At 47.2% G+C, this 19,787-nt stretch overlaps 1 protein-coding gene across 1 annotated transcript in view; it reads left to right on the top strand.

Annotated features, from left to right (window-relative positions):
- The first annotated feature begins 470 nt into the window (after positions 1-470).
- DCAF10 (DDB1 and CUL4 associated factor 10) overlaps positions 471-19,787 on the top strand; it is a 290,928-nt gene continuing 271,611 nt past the window's right edge. Inside the window, exon 1 of the mRNA XM_078676309.1 lies at positions 471-1,103. Coding sequence (XP_078532435.1) covers positions 682-1,103 — 422 coding nt within the window. The 5' untranslated portion in view covers positions 471-681. The remainder of the gene's footprint in view (positions 1,104-19,787) is intronic.

Raw genomic sequence — 19,787 nt, 5'->3', positions numbered from 1 at the left:
ACTTTTGACTACCTCATGTATTTTGGTTGCTCACAATTTTTACTCAAGTATTTTGTTTGCTCACGATTGTCACTATTACCTTTACTACCTCATGCATTTTGGTTGCTCACAATTTTTACTCAAGTATTTTGTTTGCTCACGATTGTCACTATTACCTTTACCACCTCATGTATTTTTGGTTGCTCACAGTTTTTACTACCTCATGTATTTTGTTTGCTCACAATTGTCACTATTACCTTATGTAAGTAACGTATGTTTTTGCAATCTGTTCTTTTGTAATGTTTCTCATTATGTTTCATTTCTGTTCCTAATGTGAAGCGCTCTGACGCCTTCGGGTAAAGTCCGCGCTATATAAAAATGCATAAATAAAAATAAAATAAATAAATACCCAACATGGCCGCTGCTGAGACACGTTACGCTCGTAGTTAGATCGCGGTCTAGCGTCTGCGCACAGATACGGGTAGTGGGACAGTCCTTTCCACCCGGACTTGTTTTGAGGCTACACCAGTGGCTCATACCGGAAGCGGTTCGCATCCTGGGCCCCGCTGTGTCCCTATCGCCGCGACTCGTGTCACGAGCGGCCAATCTGCGCGATGAGCCCCCCGACGTCCGCGTTCAACAGCAGCGGCGCCACCGGCTGATTGCCACCATTCGCCAACACCAGGAGCCGCTCCCTCCAGCATGAGCTTGCTGCGTCCTCCTCGGGTCGGCTCCGGGGAGGCGGAGACTCCGCTGAACGGAGATGAGACCTCCCGCACCTCCAGAGCCACACGCCGGGACGTGCCAGACGCGCGGGTGCGCGAGGCGGGGGCTACGCGCGGCTCCAGCCCCCGCGCGGACAGCCCCGAGGTGCTCCAGGAGGAGGAGAAAGATGGGGAGAAGGAGGACACCCCTGTACCCCCCTTCTCTTCCCCGCAGCCGGGCGGCAAGTTGATGTGGTGGCTACGGGAGCGATGCGTGCGGCGGGGACTGTATGTAGACCCCGCGCGGGACAACTACCGCTGCATGACCCAGCTCTACAGCTCCATCAGCCCTGCAGACTCTGTGAACCTGAGCACCCGCACCCATGGCGCCGTCTTCAACCTGGAGTACTCCCCGGACGGGTGAGTAGTAGGGACACACTTTGGGAAGTATTGGGTAAGAAACCGCTTCATACTTGTCATTAGCTGCAAATCTCGTGGTTCCATCGGAGCACCAACCCGCAGCGTAACTTGCCAACTATTTAAATGTCTGTGTAATGACCGTTTCATGATGTACTTGTTCTTCTTTTAGTTAAATGTGTTGCTAAAATTAACTTCAGGCAAAGAGTAACGAAGACTTTGCTAAAGTCCAAATAAAAATGGTGGGGAGCCGCATTAATTGTCGAATGCAATTCTCAATGTTGTCCCAATAAGAGTGATTTTGCCTAAAAAAATCATGTTATCAGATCTGGACGTCTAGTGACTTAAATAATATATTATTCCTAACTGTAATGGCCTTGACCCCTAAACTGTCTCTAATTGTGTGATCATGGGCAAACATTCTATTTCACCGAGCTGCCTTTTTCTTCCCTATCACATATGGGAGCACCTTCAAAAGTGTAATTTCAGCATGTCTGTTGTACAGAAACACGTCTGTTTAATTGACTACTCTTTTCCTACACGTATAAAGCAAATCTAGCCCACATAGCGTGTACCATGTCACTTGACTTGCCTGTTATTTCACTAACAGCATTGTAATTACTGCAGGGGCAGGAATGTTTTCTCAGCTTGTTTAAAAACTCACTCACACAATTTCCCACCAACATGCAGTTTTACGGATAAAAGTATACATCATACAGACAATAATGTTTGGAAATTAGGTTTCTGCAATATTTATCATTTGCACATCACCAATTAAAGTGTTCTGATTTGTTTTGATCCAATTAAAAACGTTGCTTCCGTCACACTTCTGAAGTAGACAAAGGTGCGTTCCTAATCGCTGATATATTTTACATTTTTGAACTGATCGTTTATAATCTATTTAAATACTTTGTGTATTAGGAAAAAAGCAGGGCATCTTATAGCTGTTCCCTTCATAACGATTGTCCGACAGTTCACCTTACAAAATCCTTTAACCTTGTGGTCCGGGAAAGAAAAGTAAACCCTAATCTCCAGGAAATAATAAGCAGCAATTTGTAGATAGACGGAAGCTGATGTTTTTTTGAATTTATATTTATTTGAAAAGTTTTTATAGAGCACGAACAAGACCCGGCATTGTATCAGAGCGTTGTATAATCAAAGCTAGCTGATTAGACTGACAAAGGAGAAAATAACAGATAACTAAGGTTATGCAGAAGAAGCACAGTGGAGACGGAGTCGACATGCTAACACTTAACAAGATGAAGATTGCATAGTAGACAAGGGAAGACAGAGTTGTAAGGTCATTACTATTGGTTTCGAAGGCAACAGTCCTAATGTCACTTATAGCTATTCAGGAGCAAAGGTTAGACTTCTTTTATTAAATTCATAAGTAGAGGGGTTACTTCTGATTTATGGCGGGAGAGTGTTCCAAATTCTCGGTGCAAGACCTGAGAAGGCACGGCTGTAGGGTCTCTTCTTTTTGAACTTTTGTGGTTGCAGCAGAAGTGTGTTAACTTCTTAGTGTGTGATTCCCACCCGAAAGTTTACTTTTATTTGCCAAATACGTGGGTGTGTTATGATGGTGGAGAAGTGTGGCTCAATGGTTAGAGCAGGCAGACCTTGATGCAGAGCTCTGGCCAGGGACCAGGGTTCGATTCCCGCCTCGGCGGGTCTCGGGCTCATTAATTCCCCAGACTGGATATTCTCGCCTCAGTGCCTGTTCTGATCATGGGTCCCACGCTGCAACTCTGGGCAATAGCTTGCTTAGTCTCCACAACGGCCCCAAAAGCGCTGGGATGCCGATATTCTCGCCTCAGTGCCTGTTCTGATCATGGGTCCCACGCTGCAACTCTGGGCAATAGCTTGCTTAGTCTCCACAACGGCCCCAAAAGCGCTGGGATGCCTGGCTGCACCTGGGGGGTGCCCAGGAGTGGACATTTCCCAGGAAAGCCAGGAAGGGTTCCTAAGCGGTATACGGACAGCGCCGGGACACCTCCGGTGGAGGTAGCTGTGCGCTTTACAAATTCCGACATTTACATATGATGGAGTGCTTTATGCTTCAAGCAGTTTATCGTTGAGTTGTATTTGGTCTGGTGAGATGTGATCACACTTTCTTTTTTTAAATTTTTATACATTTTATTAAAATTAAACAGACGTACAGAAAAAACAATCCAAACTTCACGAGGCAAAAACACAGTAGTACATCATCGTGAGGTCATGCGGGCAGAGCTCCAAAAGTACAGAAATACATTGCTATCAACCAATACGGGGATAAGGGTGGACAAGGAAACAAACAGAATCATCAACAGTAAATGAAGGGTGAATGTCAATTAGGGGGACGAGGACGCATCTATGGTGATATCTTGTGGAGGGGTACATATGTTACCACGATAGGCATTCCATTGGGACCAGATCCTACCCCACTTCTTGGGCCGACCCCGGGAAAGGGGTACACAGTCTTCTCCCGGAACATGCACCAGTCCATGTTTTCCTTCCACTTAGAAAGGGTGGGCGACCTATGTGAACCCCAGAGCTGGGCAATGTCCCTCTTCGCGACCATATTTCCAAGGGTCGCCCATACAATCTGCGCTGAGCTGTAGTCATTGGGCTCCCACACATTCAACAAACAACGCCTGGCCTCGGGCAGCAGTGACACACCTGTGACACCTTCCATTACAGCATGTACTCGGGACCAGAAAGCAACCACCTCCGGGCATTCCCACAAAATGTGGAGAAAGGTACCAAACATACCACAACCACGCTTGCATAGCCCGTCCAAAGAAAACCCCATTCGAACCAGACAAGGCCCAGTGACATACACTCGGTGAAGTATTTTAAGCTGAACGAACCTCAAACGAGCAGGAATGGCGACCTCTTTAGGCGAGGACAGAGCAGCCTGCCAGTCCTCATCATCCAATTCCAGGCTGTCAGCCCACCACGAGGCCCTGAAGCGAACCAACAAGTCAGTCCTGTTATTGATGAGTTTTTTATAAATCAATGAGATAGTACTGTCGGGCACGTGTCCATCCAAAATACGGCCCTCCAGTGGGGAAGACTCAGGAATATCATCACCCGCAGTAAATACAGACAACTGAGCATGACGGACCTGGGCGTACCGAAAGAATTCACTGTCACCAAGCTCATATTCCACTCGTAGCGCGTCAAAGGGCTTGACAGTACCCTCTGACCACAAATCGCCCACTCTGCTGATACCAATCATATCCCATTTATCAAATCCTTTCGATCTCCACAGGGAGCCCAAACACTCCGAGTCATACAAGGGGGTGGCCCGAGTGAACCTGCCATGCCACACTCGCACTGCAATCTTAGTGGGACCGGTCAGTGTTTCAGGGAGTCTCCCAGCGTACAACGCTCTGTTGAAGGACCTGCCTGGCAGAATAAATTTATCCATAGAAAACGCCGGGGCAGGGCCTGGTCCGTAGGTCGCATGATTAATGGCACTCAACTGGGACGCCCAGTAGTAACGTCTGATGTCCGGGAGGGCTATACCGCCATCATACCACGGAGGCGTGAGTTTGGAAAGAGCAATACGGGCACGCCCATCCCAGACCAGCTGTCTCTGTAGGCTCTCCACTGCACGAAAGTAGCCCGAGGCGATCTGGTCGAAGGAGTTCTGAAGCGCGTACAAAAAACGAGGTAGAGACATTATTTTGAAAAGCGCCGCTCTACCGAGGGGCGACCGAGGCAACTTACGCCAGCGAGCTACATCGAGCGTGAGCCGCTGAAGAGGGGGTAGTAAGTTTAAGCTGGTAGCGCCTAGAGGGGTCCAAGGAAACATAAATCCACAAGTACTTAAAACCGGTCTCCGCCACATGAATCAGAAATCTACGCGGCATTGGAGGGAGCTCTCCAGCCAGAACGTAGACGCAGGATTTAGCCCAATTAATGACAAGACCGGAATTCTTTCCGAAGGAGGTCAGAACGTCAAAAAGTACATTAAGGGACTTTTTAGGGGAAGTGAGATAGAGAAGGATGTCGTCCGCGTATAGCGAAACTCGATCCTCGAAATCGGGAGACCATCGGATGCCCCGCATAGAAGGCTCCCAACGGAGCCACTCCGCCAAGGGCTCCAGAGCGAGAGCAAAAAGCAAGGGAGACAGCGGACAGCCCTGCCGGGTACCCCGTCCGAGCGTAAAAACGCAAGACACTCTTCGATTAACGAGCCAGGGGAGTCTCATAAAGGAATTTCACCCAGGCTATGAAGCCCGGCCCAAACCCGAACTTCGAGAGGGCCGCCCAAAGGTAGGGCCATTCGATAGTGTCGAAGGCCATGGTAGCGTCAAGAGAGGCCAAAATGGCAGGCTCAGTAAGCGTCCCAGCTCTCGCGAGAACTCCATGGAGTCTACGCAGATTCAAAGCGGTGTTGCGGTGTGGGATAAAACCGGATTGATCCGGGTGGCTCAAGTCCCCAATCACAGTTACCAAGCGATTAGCCAGTAGTTTGGCCAAAATTTTGGGTTCGGCGTTAAGTAAAGAAATAGGTCTATACGAGGTACAACGATCCCGTGGCTTACCCTCTTTAGGAATGACAACAATAGTGGCAAGTCGTTGGTCCAAGGGGAGGGAGCCAGACTCCAAAGCCTCAAGGAACATGTCCCTGAGATAGGGCGCCATTTTGTCGGGTCGCAGCTTATACAATTCAATGGGCAAACCATTGGGGCCCATCGCCTTACCCGATCGGAGGGAACGAATAGCCACCGCAACTTCATCCACAGTGAGCGGAGCATCCATGAGATCTCTGTCCGCATCAGAAAGACGAGGCAAAGCAATATCCCTCAACAACAGCCGGGAGTCCTCCTCATCCCTATCACAGATAGAGGTGTACACCGTCCCAAAGTGGTCCGCAAAACACTGAACGATCCCAACTGGGTCCGTGACACACTCACCATCAGGCCGCTCAATCACAGGGACCACACGATTGACCCTCTTTCTTGACCCTCTTTCTTGTCCAACCACGCAAGCAATTTACCAGCTTTGTCACCCACATCATACAGTCGTCCCTGCTGCTCCCTATACATCACTTTCGCAGCATCAGTCACCAGAGCCTTGTAGTCAGCTTGTTTCAGAGCAAGGGAGTGCAACTTCTCACCAGAGACGCCCGACAGAAGATCATCTTCCAAAGCAGGTATCTCAGATTCCAATCGCACAACCTCCACGTTTGCAGCCTTCTTGGCAGCAACAATCAAGGATAGGGACTGACCACGTATAACAGTTTTAAATGCTTCCCATAGCGAAATAGCAGAAGAAACAGACCCCACATTTTCAACAAAATAATGCTCAATAGCTTTCACAAGTTCCGAGCGGGTCTTGGGGTTGCGAAAGTACCATGGATTAATAGGAGCAACTCTTCCCTCATCGCCTGCCCCGACCTCATACCGGAGCCACAGCGGGGAGTGATCAGAAATACCCCTAGGGAGGTGACGGATTTCTCTAATGGAGGAGGATTGGACTGCTGGCATTAAGAAATAGTCCAATCTAGAAAGACTGCAGTGTGCCCCAGAGTGGAAGGTATACTGCAACTGTGTGGGGTGCAGCAGTCTCCAGGCATCCACTAGCCCAAAGGTCTCTAGCAAGTCACTCAACCACATGTGTGACCTGGGTAGATCTCTAGGAGGATGGCGATCAGAAGCGCCAGAAACAACCAAATTCAGATCCCCACACAGAATCAGGAGGCCTTCAGGAAGGTCCAACAGGACTCTACAGAGGTCAGCGTAGGTTAAAGCTTGCAGACCCGGGGGGACATAGACTGAAAGTATGGATAGCGTCCTACCTTCCCACCTACCAGTGAGCACCGCATAGCGCCCCCTGTCATCAAGTTTCACCTCGTCAATTGCAAAAGGGAGAGCGGACCGAATGAGTATACCAGCCCCCCTGGACCCAGAAGTAAACCCTGCGTGAGCCACCAACCGATAACCACGCCTGTTCATAGCCTGACATGCATTGCCAATTAAGTGTGTCTCCTGTAGGAGTACAATATCGGGAGAATGACGCCTAAGGAATCGCAACACAATACTTCGCTTAATTCTGTCCCCCAACCCATTGACATTCCAGGATAAGTCTCAACTCGCCACCCCCGAGAAGCAGGCGGAGCAGGACCCACATAGAACCCCACGATCAGTGCAAATAAAGCAAACAGTACACTGCCTCGCGAGAAAACACACACACACACACACACACACACACACACACACACACACACACACACACCACCCCCCCCCTCCCCAACTTGAACTTGTTACCCCCCCCACCCTGCGTACGACTAGTAAGCCACCCCAACTTGCAGTGTGCCTGTCGCCCCATTACTAATCTAAGCTACACTAAGAACCCAGGAAGAGTCCCCGTTCACACCCCCCCCCCCCCCCCGCCGCCCCCAGGCTAATATAGGCCTAACAAAGACCCAAGTCCAGACTCAGCTGAAACAGCAGAAAAGTTCAGACGCCAGGGTCCACAGGTACAGTCCTCACGCCGCCCGCTTTCTAAATGGTTTTTTACCTTTCCCGTCACATGCGGTGTTTATTAAATTCAGTTGCGCACATGCCTTTACCTTCGGCATCATCGTGTTGTGATTTTCATTACTTTTGCGTTTTCGACACATTTGCATGATTTTTTGACTGACTCACATGTCCTTGAGCACGCAGAATGACTCTATTCATTACAAATGTCGAATTATTTGTTTACACGTGAGGCTATGGTGATGGACACATCATTGTATTACATGATAGTGATACCATTTTGCTTTCCTTTATGTTCTTAGAGCTTTCCCCTGAGGAAGGGCGTAATTTCAGCCCGAAATGCATTGGGAGTTATGCTGGGAGTTATGTTAACAACATGATTTTGGAATGATGTCGATTCCAGGCATTTGGAGAGATTTATGATTTATCAAAAAATTGGATTTATGGAATAAATCATTGATGAACTTTATCAAGTATTCGTTGTGATTACACTTTGGATTGAAATTGATCAGTTACATATAAGACAGTATTGTCTTTTTGGAGCTGTGCACCGGGAGTCTCCTTCCAGTGGGGGGAGCTGTGTAACAGTCCTCACTCCGCCAGGCCTCCGGGGTGCCCAGTACGCTCATCTCTTCGGGGTAGAGAATCAAGGCAGTCGCTGACATTTTCAGGTCGGTCGAAAAAGAAAGCACGGTCCTGATACTCAATCCGGAGTCTAGTAGGGAACAACAAGGCGTACTTGAGACCCAAGTCCCGCAAACGTTTCTTCACTCCCTGAAAGCCAAGTCTTTGTTTTTGGACAAGCGGTGAAAAGTCGGGATAAAAAGAAACGGAAGCATTCTCAAAGTTAATTGGGCCCTTGTCCCGTGAGGCCTGAAGAACCACATCCCGGTCTCGGAAATGGAACAACCTGGCGATAATGGGCCTTGGAGGAACACCCGGCTTGGCCTTTCCACCTGGGACACGATGGGCGCGCTCAACCGCAAAGAACTTGCTGAGCCCAGTGGGAGAAAGATAGTTGGTGATCAAGTCCTCCACCAAGAGGTCAACCCCCAGGATCTCGGGATTTTCCGGGACACCAATAAGGCGCACGTTGTTGCGGCGGGCCCTGTTCTCATAGTCCTCGAGACGACGAGCCATCAGGTCATGGGAAGAACGCAGATTGCCGATCTCAGTCTGGGCCTCCGCTACATCCGCGGTGAGACTAGAAGTCTTCAAGCCCAGGGATTCGACCCTCTCATTGGTCTTCGCCAGGTCCGCTATAATCAGCGTAATGTCAACGGCCACCGTGTCGATCTTAGAGACCAGGGCATCGTACTGCTGTCCCATAGAGGCCTGCATGTTGGCAATGGCAGTCATAACGTCCTGCAAGGATGGTTCCGTAGACGCCGAGGAAACAGCCCCAGAAGGATCCAAGGCACGGCCCGCAGCGCCAGGCGACCCCTTGGCCTGCGAGTAGTGATCCATGATGTTCGTCTGGGTTTGGCCACCACGGAGAGGTGTCTTGGTCTTGCGCTTCTCAAGCGGCGGTCCGGAGGCCATATTGGAAAAGGGACCCCGAAGGGGTCCTCGCGACCTGGTGAAAATGGCCGGTCGTGAAGTGTCCAGACAGTCAACAAGACCTAAGCAGATGATTGTAGGCACAAAAAAGGCCAGGCTGCGGGCAATCTGTCAGGCCAGTACCGAACGGCAAGGGGACAACAGGCCGAAGGTGGATCAAGGCTGAGCCTCCGCCAACAAGAGCCGTGAGCAGAAAACGAAACCGAAAGTCAGGAGGGGCCGACCAGAGGGGACCCCTACCGTCGTTGTTGATCAACTACTCCACGGCCTTCCAGGCAACCGAGCCCCCGGTCCGCCTCGGGGTGGGCCACAGAAAGCAAAGACGATGCAAGAGTGGACCACAGCGTCCAAATTCAATTTTTCAAAGGGTACGCAGATCAGCAAGGATGTACGATCAAAGGCCCGTCTTCGAAATCAGGATGTAGTCGGGATATCCGTGAAGGGCAGCGCGGGTCCGGGGAGCTCTGTGCTCACGCGACCATCTTGGATGCCCGCGAAGCTCCTCCCTTGATGATCACACTTTCTTGAGCCTGTGATGAGTCTTGCAGCAGAGTTCAGAGTGGCCCTTAAAGGGGCCAGTTTAGCTTTGGGTAGCCCTGCCAGGGTCAACCTCTGTCTTTAAAAGCACCTCAAATGTGACCAGATAAAAACAAGCTTTAATGGAATCTTTATTGGTCATATACTTTCTAAATGAACAGCTTTCCTGTTCCTTTTCAATAGCTCAACCTGACTAAATCAGACTTGCCATAGCGATTGGGAGAGTAGATATTTTTATTTTTTTAGGCCTGAGTGATGTCTTTTCCTTATAACCCTCACTTAAAAGTTCAGAAGCCTATTTTAACAAAGCCAACAAATTGCCATCACTAAGGAATGTGAAAAGTTTTTTCTTTTTTTCTTTTTAAATCGCATGTATGTTTTTTCCACATATCAATTTGTAACTGAGCTTGGAAATGGCTGAAAGTGACATTTTTAAACAGACATGAATTGCCTTTATAAACAGATTTTTGGCGGGTAATCAAAATCTGCTGAGTGTACTACGTTTTAGCTGCTCCACGCCTCCGCCCGCATGACGGTGTAGAGCCTTCATGAGCACGCAACGGGTTAACACTGCAATCTGCTGAGGGCATTGAAGTGCTTTTCATGATCACTGGAATACGTTACACAAAAACAGATACATTCATTTTTTTAGTGCTGCTACTTTCAACCCTTACCACCCTCCCTTTGTTTTTAATATATACAGTATTCATTTGATCCAAAGGTATTGGATTGCACTACATGAGCACCAGTTACATTGCACACGGATCGGCTCACCTGCCACTTGTTGCGAGTGTCCAGTAGAGATGAATGAGGAAACGCGGGGTACATTTAGAAGTATTTATTCATAAATTAGCAGGAGCCTTCCAGCTGCAGGTCTGTCCTCCATGAAACCACAGCAGCATCTGGAGATACGGCTGTGGAAACCATGGAGTAAGAACGTGGATATGAGGCTCATGGCAAACCATTACAATTTATAAGTAAGCAGCACATGTGATCATGCTAGTCATGTGCAGACATCAGTTGCATGATCACGTGTGCAAACAGACATACACATACCTGAAGCTTTCTACAGCGAGACTAATTTTATTTTGGTGGAGTTGCTTTCAAAACCCCTTCCTTGGTTGTTTTCCCTGTCACCACCACCCTCCTATCGTGGTTTACAACCCCCCATCCTGTCACTATTTTCAATTCTCTCCCGCCTTCGATTTCAATTTACCCCCACCTTTCTGCTGTCGCTTTTAATTCTCCAAACCCCTCCCATCACTGCTTTCAGGCCTCTGACCGTCCTCTCCCATCTCGCCAGAAAAAACACATTGCAAACCTTTGTAAATGCTGTTAATTTTTTTTTTTGCAGCTTCATATATCGCCAATTCAATATGAATGAATTGAAGCACTTTACATTAGCACCAGCTACATTGCCTCTTCCACCTAAAAGTGCTGTAAAGCGGCCAGCAGTGACTGCTTTACAGCGTTTGTTAAAATCGCTGCCTTAGCCATCCCACCAGATTGTCTTTAACAATGCTGATTTACTTAAATCTCTGGCTTGTCTGCGCTTGGGCAGCATGCACTTCTCAGAAGGACAGTTCAGCAAAGAGCCCACAGTGTGCTTGGGGTAAATAAATACAAGTAAGAGGTAGAGTACTAAACAGCAGAGACGGTGTGACTGTACACTGAAGTTCCTTGGCGCTGCGGTCTATTGTTAACTGACGGCAGCTGTGCGGTGGGGACAGAAATGCACTGGACCTGTATTTAACCAAATGTTGGTGTAAACCCGTGACGCCCTCTGATGGGATTTTCAATATGGCAGCAGGATCGGGACACTCGGTGGAGGGAGTCGGCGTTACAGCACTGCAGGCGGACGTGACGAGGAAGGCGGAAATGAAGGGCGGGACGTCGGTTGAAGGGCTGAAGAGGAAGGAGGAACAGGTGAAGCATGAAGACGCCGGAGCAGAGTCGAGGGAGAAAGGAGCAGCACAGTCGACGCTGTGGGAGAAGCGAGACACCGAGGACCAGAGCGAGAGCCACAAAACGGAGGAGCGGTTGACAGGAAGCGGCAGGATAGCGCCAGGAGGCACTGCGCCAGAGTCAAACCGGCCAGAATGAGAGCATGGCGGTGGAACTCCCTCAGCCACGACCCAGGAGGGTCGTGGCTTAAGGCAAGTACCGTTTTTGAGCCTCTTTTCATTAAACAGGTGGAAAAAAGGACACCCTTAGGGTTTTTGGTACTCCACTGCATGTGAATGCTTATTTAAAGGCACTAGAAGGTGGTGGTGGTGGTGGTGGTATGAGACGCTAACAAAAGTGGTTGCAGCTTAAGGTATAGAGCGGGCAACCCTGAAGAAAGTTCAGAGCACCCTGGGTGACGGTGAAGGGTTCACCTTTATATTAAGACTGACTGTACAGACGCCTGACTTGTTGTCCTATCTGTTTATTTTGGGGGAAGTAGACCATTTCTCCTCTTCTGCTGGAATGACCAGGAACCAGTACCGAAGAACCAGACATCAGAGATTGAAAGGAGTTAATCTGGGACACAGTGAAGGAACTGACCCGCTAAAACGTTGACTCCCTTCCCTACCTCCTACTTTATTACCTATAGTCCTGACCTGACGTATTTTGGTTCAATACAATAAATAGTACTTGAAATCAACGAATTGTAGTCCTGTATGCCCTGAATGACCACAGTTGGTCTGTTGCTGCCTCTTCCTGTCTAGCTTATGCAGGTATCTTGGCTGGTTGGGAAAGGAATTTAAAAGCCTTTATCTGAAAGCACGCTGGGGAAACGCACGTATCTTGGCTGGTTGGGAAAGGAATTTAAAAGCCTTTATCTGAAAGCACGCTGGGGAAACGCACAGGACCATTTTTGGCGCTGAGCATCCCACCTGACCCAAGACACAATTAGTATTTATGGTATATTTGCAGCTGTGTTTTACTATTGTTCTTTCTGTGAGTGGTGCATGGCAGGTCTCAGCATATAATGCAGTACAATGTATTGATTGTTGTGTGTTAATTGCTATCAAATTATCTTTCTTACAAACCTGGTCATTGAAAAACAAGACGTCTGATTTCTGCAAAAAAACTTCGCCACTCAGAAGTGTCCCATTCTGGTCATGCAATATCAGAGCTGTAACATTCCTTCTCAGAGTATTTTCTACATGTCATGCAGTACTGTCCCTAGAAAGCTAGCATTGATATCACTTTACTGAGTGACTTCGGTTCACTCTTGTCAGTTCTCCAGTGCGACAGCACTGCTGGCAGTTAACTCATTACATAATTGATCTTGATTTCTTTGTCCACATTTACGTGCCATTTAACATGTTGCATTGCTGTTGTTTGTTTTTATGTGTGACCTCGATGTAGAAAACTTCACTAGTATCACAACTGTTAATTGAGCTCATGGAGTTTTGTTTGGAGTCTACTGCGTCGCTGCCAGTTGCCTCATGTGACATCACGCTATCAGTTGCCTCATGTATACCACCGAAGTCAATCTCGCCAAGTGGTTTCAGCTCTTTCAATTTTCATTTTTAACATTAATCCAAATATGTCCTGGTGTCAGCTTTCGCTAATATTGCCTGATATCGCCAATTTTTTTATTGCCTCTGATGCCCTCACCATTGACAGCTGGTTTTCTTGGGTGACCTCAACATTCCCATATATATTATGTATCTCTGCTGCCTATTTCCTTGTGTGATATCACTGATGTTAAATCGCCCATGTTACATCACATCTGTCAGTTCCCTCACATTACTGCTGGTAGTTCATTAGTGACATCATCACTCGCTCTTAGATGCTTCATGAGTTGTCATCACTCTGTTCGATATTGTGACATCACCACTCAACGGGGAGTACACCTTTCCCTGCTTTCTCACTCGTGTGCTGCATTCGTTCAGAAATGCCCCACTGATCCTAGAAAGTTGCTCTCTTACGCCTCCCCAGCTCATAATTACATGTGCACGCATGCACATCAAAGCATTTTTAGGTCTCGGCTAGCCGCGCGAAGCCCCTATTGTCGGCATGTGAGCTTCCCAGGAGACAGTCCTGGCCGCGCGCATCGCCTTGGAGGCGATTTGAAAGTGGCACGCGCTGACAGGCACGCGCCGCGCTCGGCCTGGCTGTCTCCTGGGAAGCACAAACATACCCAGGCACACCTCCCCCTGCACGCATGCGCCCACACACACACACGAGCGGAGACAGACACACAGACAGAAACACTCCCCCCTCCCCCTGCCGTCGCACACAGAGACACACACACAGGAGCGAACATACACGCACACACGCGCACACACACTCACACACACGAGCGCCCCCCAAGGCCCACTTACAGCCAGTGTGTTCTGTCGCCTCCGCGGGGCTCTCCGGCATGGGAGCCCCGCATCACGCACTGCTCTTGACCAGGAACTCCGTGGGCGCGGGCTTCGCGCACAAGACGGAAGTCCCGCCCCCACGCTAGGTTTCGTTTCGTTTTGGAATGCGCGCGCAGATCGCATCTCGCAGATCATCTCATCTAAATGCTTTTTTTCCTACTGGTTCTGTTTTTGTGGCGCGGGGATTTCGTGATTTGTACGCTAGGATTTACCTCCCCCATGCCGCGGAGGAAGAAAGGTAGGCTTTTTTGCTTCTGCAGCGAGTTACAGCGAGCGGGGTAGCGGCCCTGGGGCCGGGAGTGGCAGGGCAGGCCAGGGCTTGAGCGCACTCAGGCAGGCAGGGTGATGGCGAATTGTGACTGCATTTCAATGATCAAAAGACACTTCCCGGAACGCAACAATGAATAATTGGTCACATGCGATCGATAATCTCGGCTGGAGCCTGGCCGCCACCCTCTCGTGAGCCCCCGTCGGTGTGCCTACCTCTCGCCCCCTCACCCCGTCTCAATGTTGCATTGTCTTCAGTGAGCTGGATCACGGCGCCTGCGGGCGTGCGAGAAATGATTTACCTGGTACACGCCCCGATTTAACCGTTTTCAGGCGCTCCCGATTCACAGACGAGCGACTGATGCCAAGTAGGAGGTAGGAGAAGGGAAAAGTGGTGTGTGCCCCATGATAACACAATCTACCAGCGGCTGACCGGGGACTTGGGAGCCCAAACTTCCTGTCTTGGAAGCATTCACCGGTGCCTCAAGGCTTTGTAGCCAATCGCAATTAAGAGTTTAATAGCGAGAATTTTTGAAAGGCTCACTTAGTGGTTTGTTAATTATATCGTCTGCATACGTTTAGTGGCTCGTAGGAATGTAGCGCTAAAGTCAGCAGTGCTTGCAGTTCAAGCTGTTGGATGCCTCCATGTCACGGAGTGGGGTGGAGGGGCGGGGAGGGCACAGGGGACGCGTTAATGAGCCACTCCGGGATTTGTGCGCTGTAATCTGGTACTTGAGTCTGACGGATCATTTGAAGTGACAACAGAGATGTCTGGGCTGTTTCGCGTGTTCTCAGGGTATCTGCGTCAGAGATCCATTGATTACACACGCCTGAAACCCTGGCCAGGCCTCTGGGACTTTAGATTGACAGCCATTGAAAATATAAACCGTGGACTGGCATGGTGCCCCCACCATAGCTACCAACTGGCTCCATGTCACAGATGTAACTTTCAGCCCGTTCTGGTATTTCCATCAGTAGCACTAAGCATGATGGGAGTTGTAGGCTAATGTTTGTAACAGGAAAGGTAAATTTTACAAGTCCCGTCCAGCGTGCTAGAGTTATCAGCTGAGGAACCAGGAGGGTCAAAGGATCACTTGACAACACTGGTGTAACACTGGCACGCGATTACACATTAAGCCAAGCAGATTACACAGATATGACAAAAGGGCATTAGTGATGTTGCGCTGGCTAATCGGAGGTCAGATTGAAACGGGGTGCCTTCGACTTAATCTGTGTTCTTGGATCAAAGTGTACTGCAGCAAGATCTTACACCGTGACGGCGGGTGAGCTGCGATTTACGGCCCCAATCTTCATACCTCAAGCAATAACAAAAAATCATGAATGAAAAATCCTTCATGAATAAGGTCCTTGTATGTAATGGAAAGAACAGGCTGTGGCATGATGGATTAAATGTTTTGCAACTGGCTCGCATCAGCGAGCCCCCTTCGAAGCTATCCAAATCTGCCCTTAGTGGGTTGTGTCACTTTCTATTGCACGCGCCACTCGCAGACAGTGATGTCACCAGCAGGTAAATAAAACCACAGCTGATGCTGGAGGGATGGGGGGAGGGGGGCTGCGGACAGGCAACGTAAGCACATAGGTCGCGGCATTTGAGTTGGCTCTTTCTAGATTACGTACAGGGCTTTTTTTTGTAAGAGACTAGAGAGCATCTGCCGTGGTCACTGTCCTAGAATCCCGGTGTGCTTCCGACAAGTGCCAGCACTCTCCCATTATAAGCATTGCACTTCTGCTGAGAAGTGCGAGTACTCCTTCATTAAAATGAAAGAAGTGCAAGTTCTCTGTACCTGACATCAGCCCGTTTAAAGAACTATTGACGGGGGGGATCGATAATCAATACACGCTCTGCCACAGAATGAAGTCCCCCTCTTATCCATACGTCGCCAGTCCAAATCACCAGCCTAATGTATAGCGTGCACCGTCTGTGCACTGTGGCTCGAGTCACCCCAGGGTCCAGAATATTGACATGGGACAAATGAGCATACAATACATTTCAAGTTAATTATTTACAAAGTAGGATGTTATTCTTGTTATTGATGAGTTATCTGTCCTGCAAATATTTCTGCTGCCCCTTAATTGTGGTCCAGCCAGGGCACACCAGTAACCATGGCAAAAGAAGAACTGTAGAAAAATATATTGCTGTTAAAGTGCTGCTACATTTTGAGTTCTATGCCACTAAATTCTCATTTGTGTGCAGCTATATTTGCTAATCTGTGCCTCAATATCCTGGAGGGTCTGACAAATGCAGTGTTTTTATGAGATTTTGGTTTTCATGTTTCGACTGCATAGTGTTTGCGAAGTCTTTTGTACATTTTAAGCTATTGGCACTGTAATTGACAATGCCTATTATTTTTGTTTTTTAAAACATAAATAAAAGGCATTGTTAATTACAATGCCAATAGCTTAAACTCGTTAAACACCCGTAGCATCAGGCAGCGACGAAGAGGCTACTTCGCAAATGTAACTGTTTTTATTATGCTAAAAATTTAATGCAACACATTGTCATATACAATGCCAATAACTCAAACTTTAATGTTGCGAGACCTATTGCATTGCAAATGCTTGTTACTTTTTCCGCTGATGCTGAACAATATCCGTAAGAAGCAATTACAAATTAGTAGGTCTGCGTTGGCATCCAAAAGGCGAGACTTATTAGCTTTTGCAAGGCTTGGTAAATATTACTCATTTTAATGCGTAATTAGTTCCTGCTGGTCATCTTTATATAGCTCCTAAGGACAAACGTACTGCACATTTTGCAGTTCATTAAGCAATAGAAGGGTTCATGGCATGAAGTTTTCTAGTTGCTCAGATAAGAGATGCAAAGAAAACTCTCTCCTGGGGGCTTTCTCGCAGATAAATGGGAGCTTCTGGTGGGATGGAATTTGCAAACAACCAGAGGCCATGTTACACACGATGAGTATTTGCAAGCAGATGCAGTGCATGGGCACAAGGTGACACCTCTCGGCTTAAGGGGAACAGAGTCCCCTTTCTGAAAATGGTGGGATGACTCTGGATATTCATGTCCACCCCTGATTTGTGCCTGGAAATCTACAGCAGGGTGTAAAGCTTGGATCCAGGTTTTGGTGCTGTGCGAAGTTGGGTATTTGAGATATGCAGTGTGGTCCTGTTTCTTTGATTTTGCTGACAATTCTCAGTGCACTGTGAGGAGTAGTTAAACGTTAAAGTTTTTTTCTTTCTTCCTTCGTGAGGCTCACTTGCTCTGATCCATGCAACTCCTAACTTCACCTACAAGTGGTTATTTCTTCTAAATCTTGTCTCTGAACACATCAAAGATATTTTGTTACACAAACCAGACACGACGACTCCTCACTACAATACTATGGTCAACAACAAAAAATAGAACTGGACAAAAAGGCACTTACAGACTGCCACAGTTGCTACAGCGCTATACAGAGGCCAGATGTATTTTTTACAAATGCTCCTACAGCTGTTTGGTCTACAAGTCTAATCTCAGCTGATTCTTATTGGTGCCCTTTCCCTGCCACAGAAGACTCCAGTGTGCTCCTAAAAAGCTTATTCTCCTATAAGTACTGGAAATAAATTGCAAATGTAACCAAAGAACAGTATAACATGAATTTATGGATTTTTGTAAGAAATAGGCATATGTAATTTCAAATATCATACATAATATAGCAAAAACAACAAGTGAAAAAAATCAAAGCCACCCATAGAGCTGTTCGAAATTATACTCATTTCACACTTGCTGATGGAACAGTCAATCTTTACTGCCTGAGATACTTGGATAAAAATTGAATACAATTAAGTTACCTTTTGTCTGATTGATAGATTGTCGAGAGGATATGGGTGTGTGGGGTTTATAATGGACCATTGGTCATGTCTCAGGTGTATTACTGATGTAGAAGGGAGTATAAATATCTCTTGACCTGGAAGCACTGGTAGGGGTGACCACACTTCATTACTCTCTTTGCTTAGAGCAGTATTGTGCACAGGATAGTCAAAATTTGCCTAATGTGTATTTTTAGCTTGGTCCAATTCTTCTTGGTGCGAAGTATGATTATAACTTGATGTTGATGTGCTGTTGTTGGTACTCTCTCTTAAATAATCATCATGATTGAGAAGAAAGACCCATCTCGGAGCCAGAGCTGTCCTCAAGAATGGATGAGGGAATGTGTCCCTAAAGACAAGATTCAAATCGCATTTCAAAATTCAGTCAATAAATCAGGTTGAATCAGAACGGTTTAAGATCAGTAAATTTAGGAAAATCGCGAAGGTTTATTAAAATATTAAAGTGCAATACTGAAAGGAAAAATATAGTCCGGTTCAATAGATCAGTCTTATTCACTCTCCATAAATGCTCTAGGGATTTCAAAATAGATGCAACAATGAGCAAAATCAGAAAATTAGACTAAGTCTAGAATGTGGAGCAAATCAAACGGACAGCATACCTAGTAGCTCAGAAAAGTGTCTCAGCCTGACCCTAGATTGAGGGCCTTTTTAGAATTTTCACCATAGGAAGCAGTGGAAATCCCACAGTCAGTATGGAGTGAGCAAATGCAACGATACAAAAACAAATAAAAAAACAGCATTATAAAACATCGCGTAATACCGCCTTCATAGCCCTATCCCCCCCTAAATTAATAATTAAGAACCCCTTCTTACTTAATGTCTTTCAAAGATGTAACAAACCTGATTACTTTAACAATGGAAATACAGTGAGTGAGTATGTAGAGCCTTGGAAAGTATCTAAAGGTTTCCTCTGGATTTCTTTGAGAATGTATTTCAAAACAAATGGTGCACATTTTGCTGCATGCAATGTTGAGAAATATAAACCCATGATTAATATTATGTAGCAGTCTAGTTTAGCATAGTTCAGAGAAACATAGTTCTGCATATCGCAGCATTATCTTTTCAATCGCAATAGATTCATGTAAGTATACAAATATGATTTAAATCGGATTATGGCTTCATGACCGTCAAGGTGGTTAATTCTGAACCCACTCCATGGCCTTGAGCTATGTTGTGTACGTGTTGGTGCCAGGATTGTCTAAGGAGTACTGTTGGGGTGGTACAGATGTTTACTTATTAAGGTCTGTTTGGTTTCAGATTGGATGCTAGGTGTGCTTGAAACAACAGGAGGCAATGTTAGCTTTATAGTAACAGACACACATCACACAAGTCGTTTACTTAGGCTTAAGATTATAATATTGTATAAGTGAAATGTACAGAATCTGTCCTTTCATGTGAAGAAAAGGCAGATTTGTCGTGCCCCCTGCAGACATACCCTCCTCCGGTACTTCACTGGGAAAGATCGAGAAGAGGGATGAGGACACTTAGAAACATATGCGTGGTGAATCCTATCTCTTCTCCTTAACTACATTCACCAGTTATTTCAGCTCATTTAGCAGCATCACTTTACTCCAGAAGTAAAAATGCTTTCTCATATTGTGAACAATGCCTTGTAGATTGAGCAGATCCCAATAGTGCAAAAG

The sequence above is a fragment of the Lissotriton helveticus genome, chromosome 2_1 (genome assembly GCF_964261635.1).
Source record: "Lissotriton helveticus chromosome 2_1, aLisHel1.1, whole genome shotgun sequence".
Lineage (NCBI taxonomy): Eukaryota > Metazoa > Chordata > Amphibia > Caudata > Salamandridae > Lissotriton > Lissotriton helveticus.
This window is presented reverse-complemented; position numbering and strand designations above follow the sequence as displayed.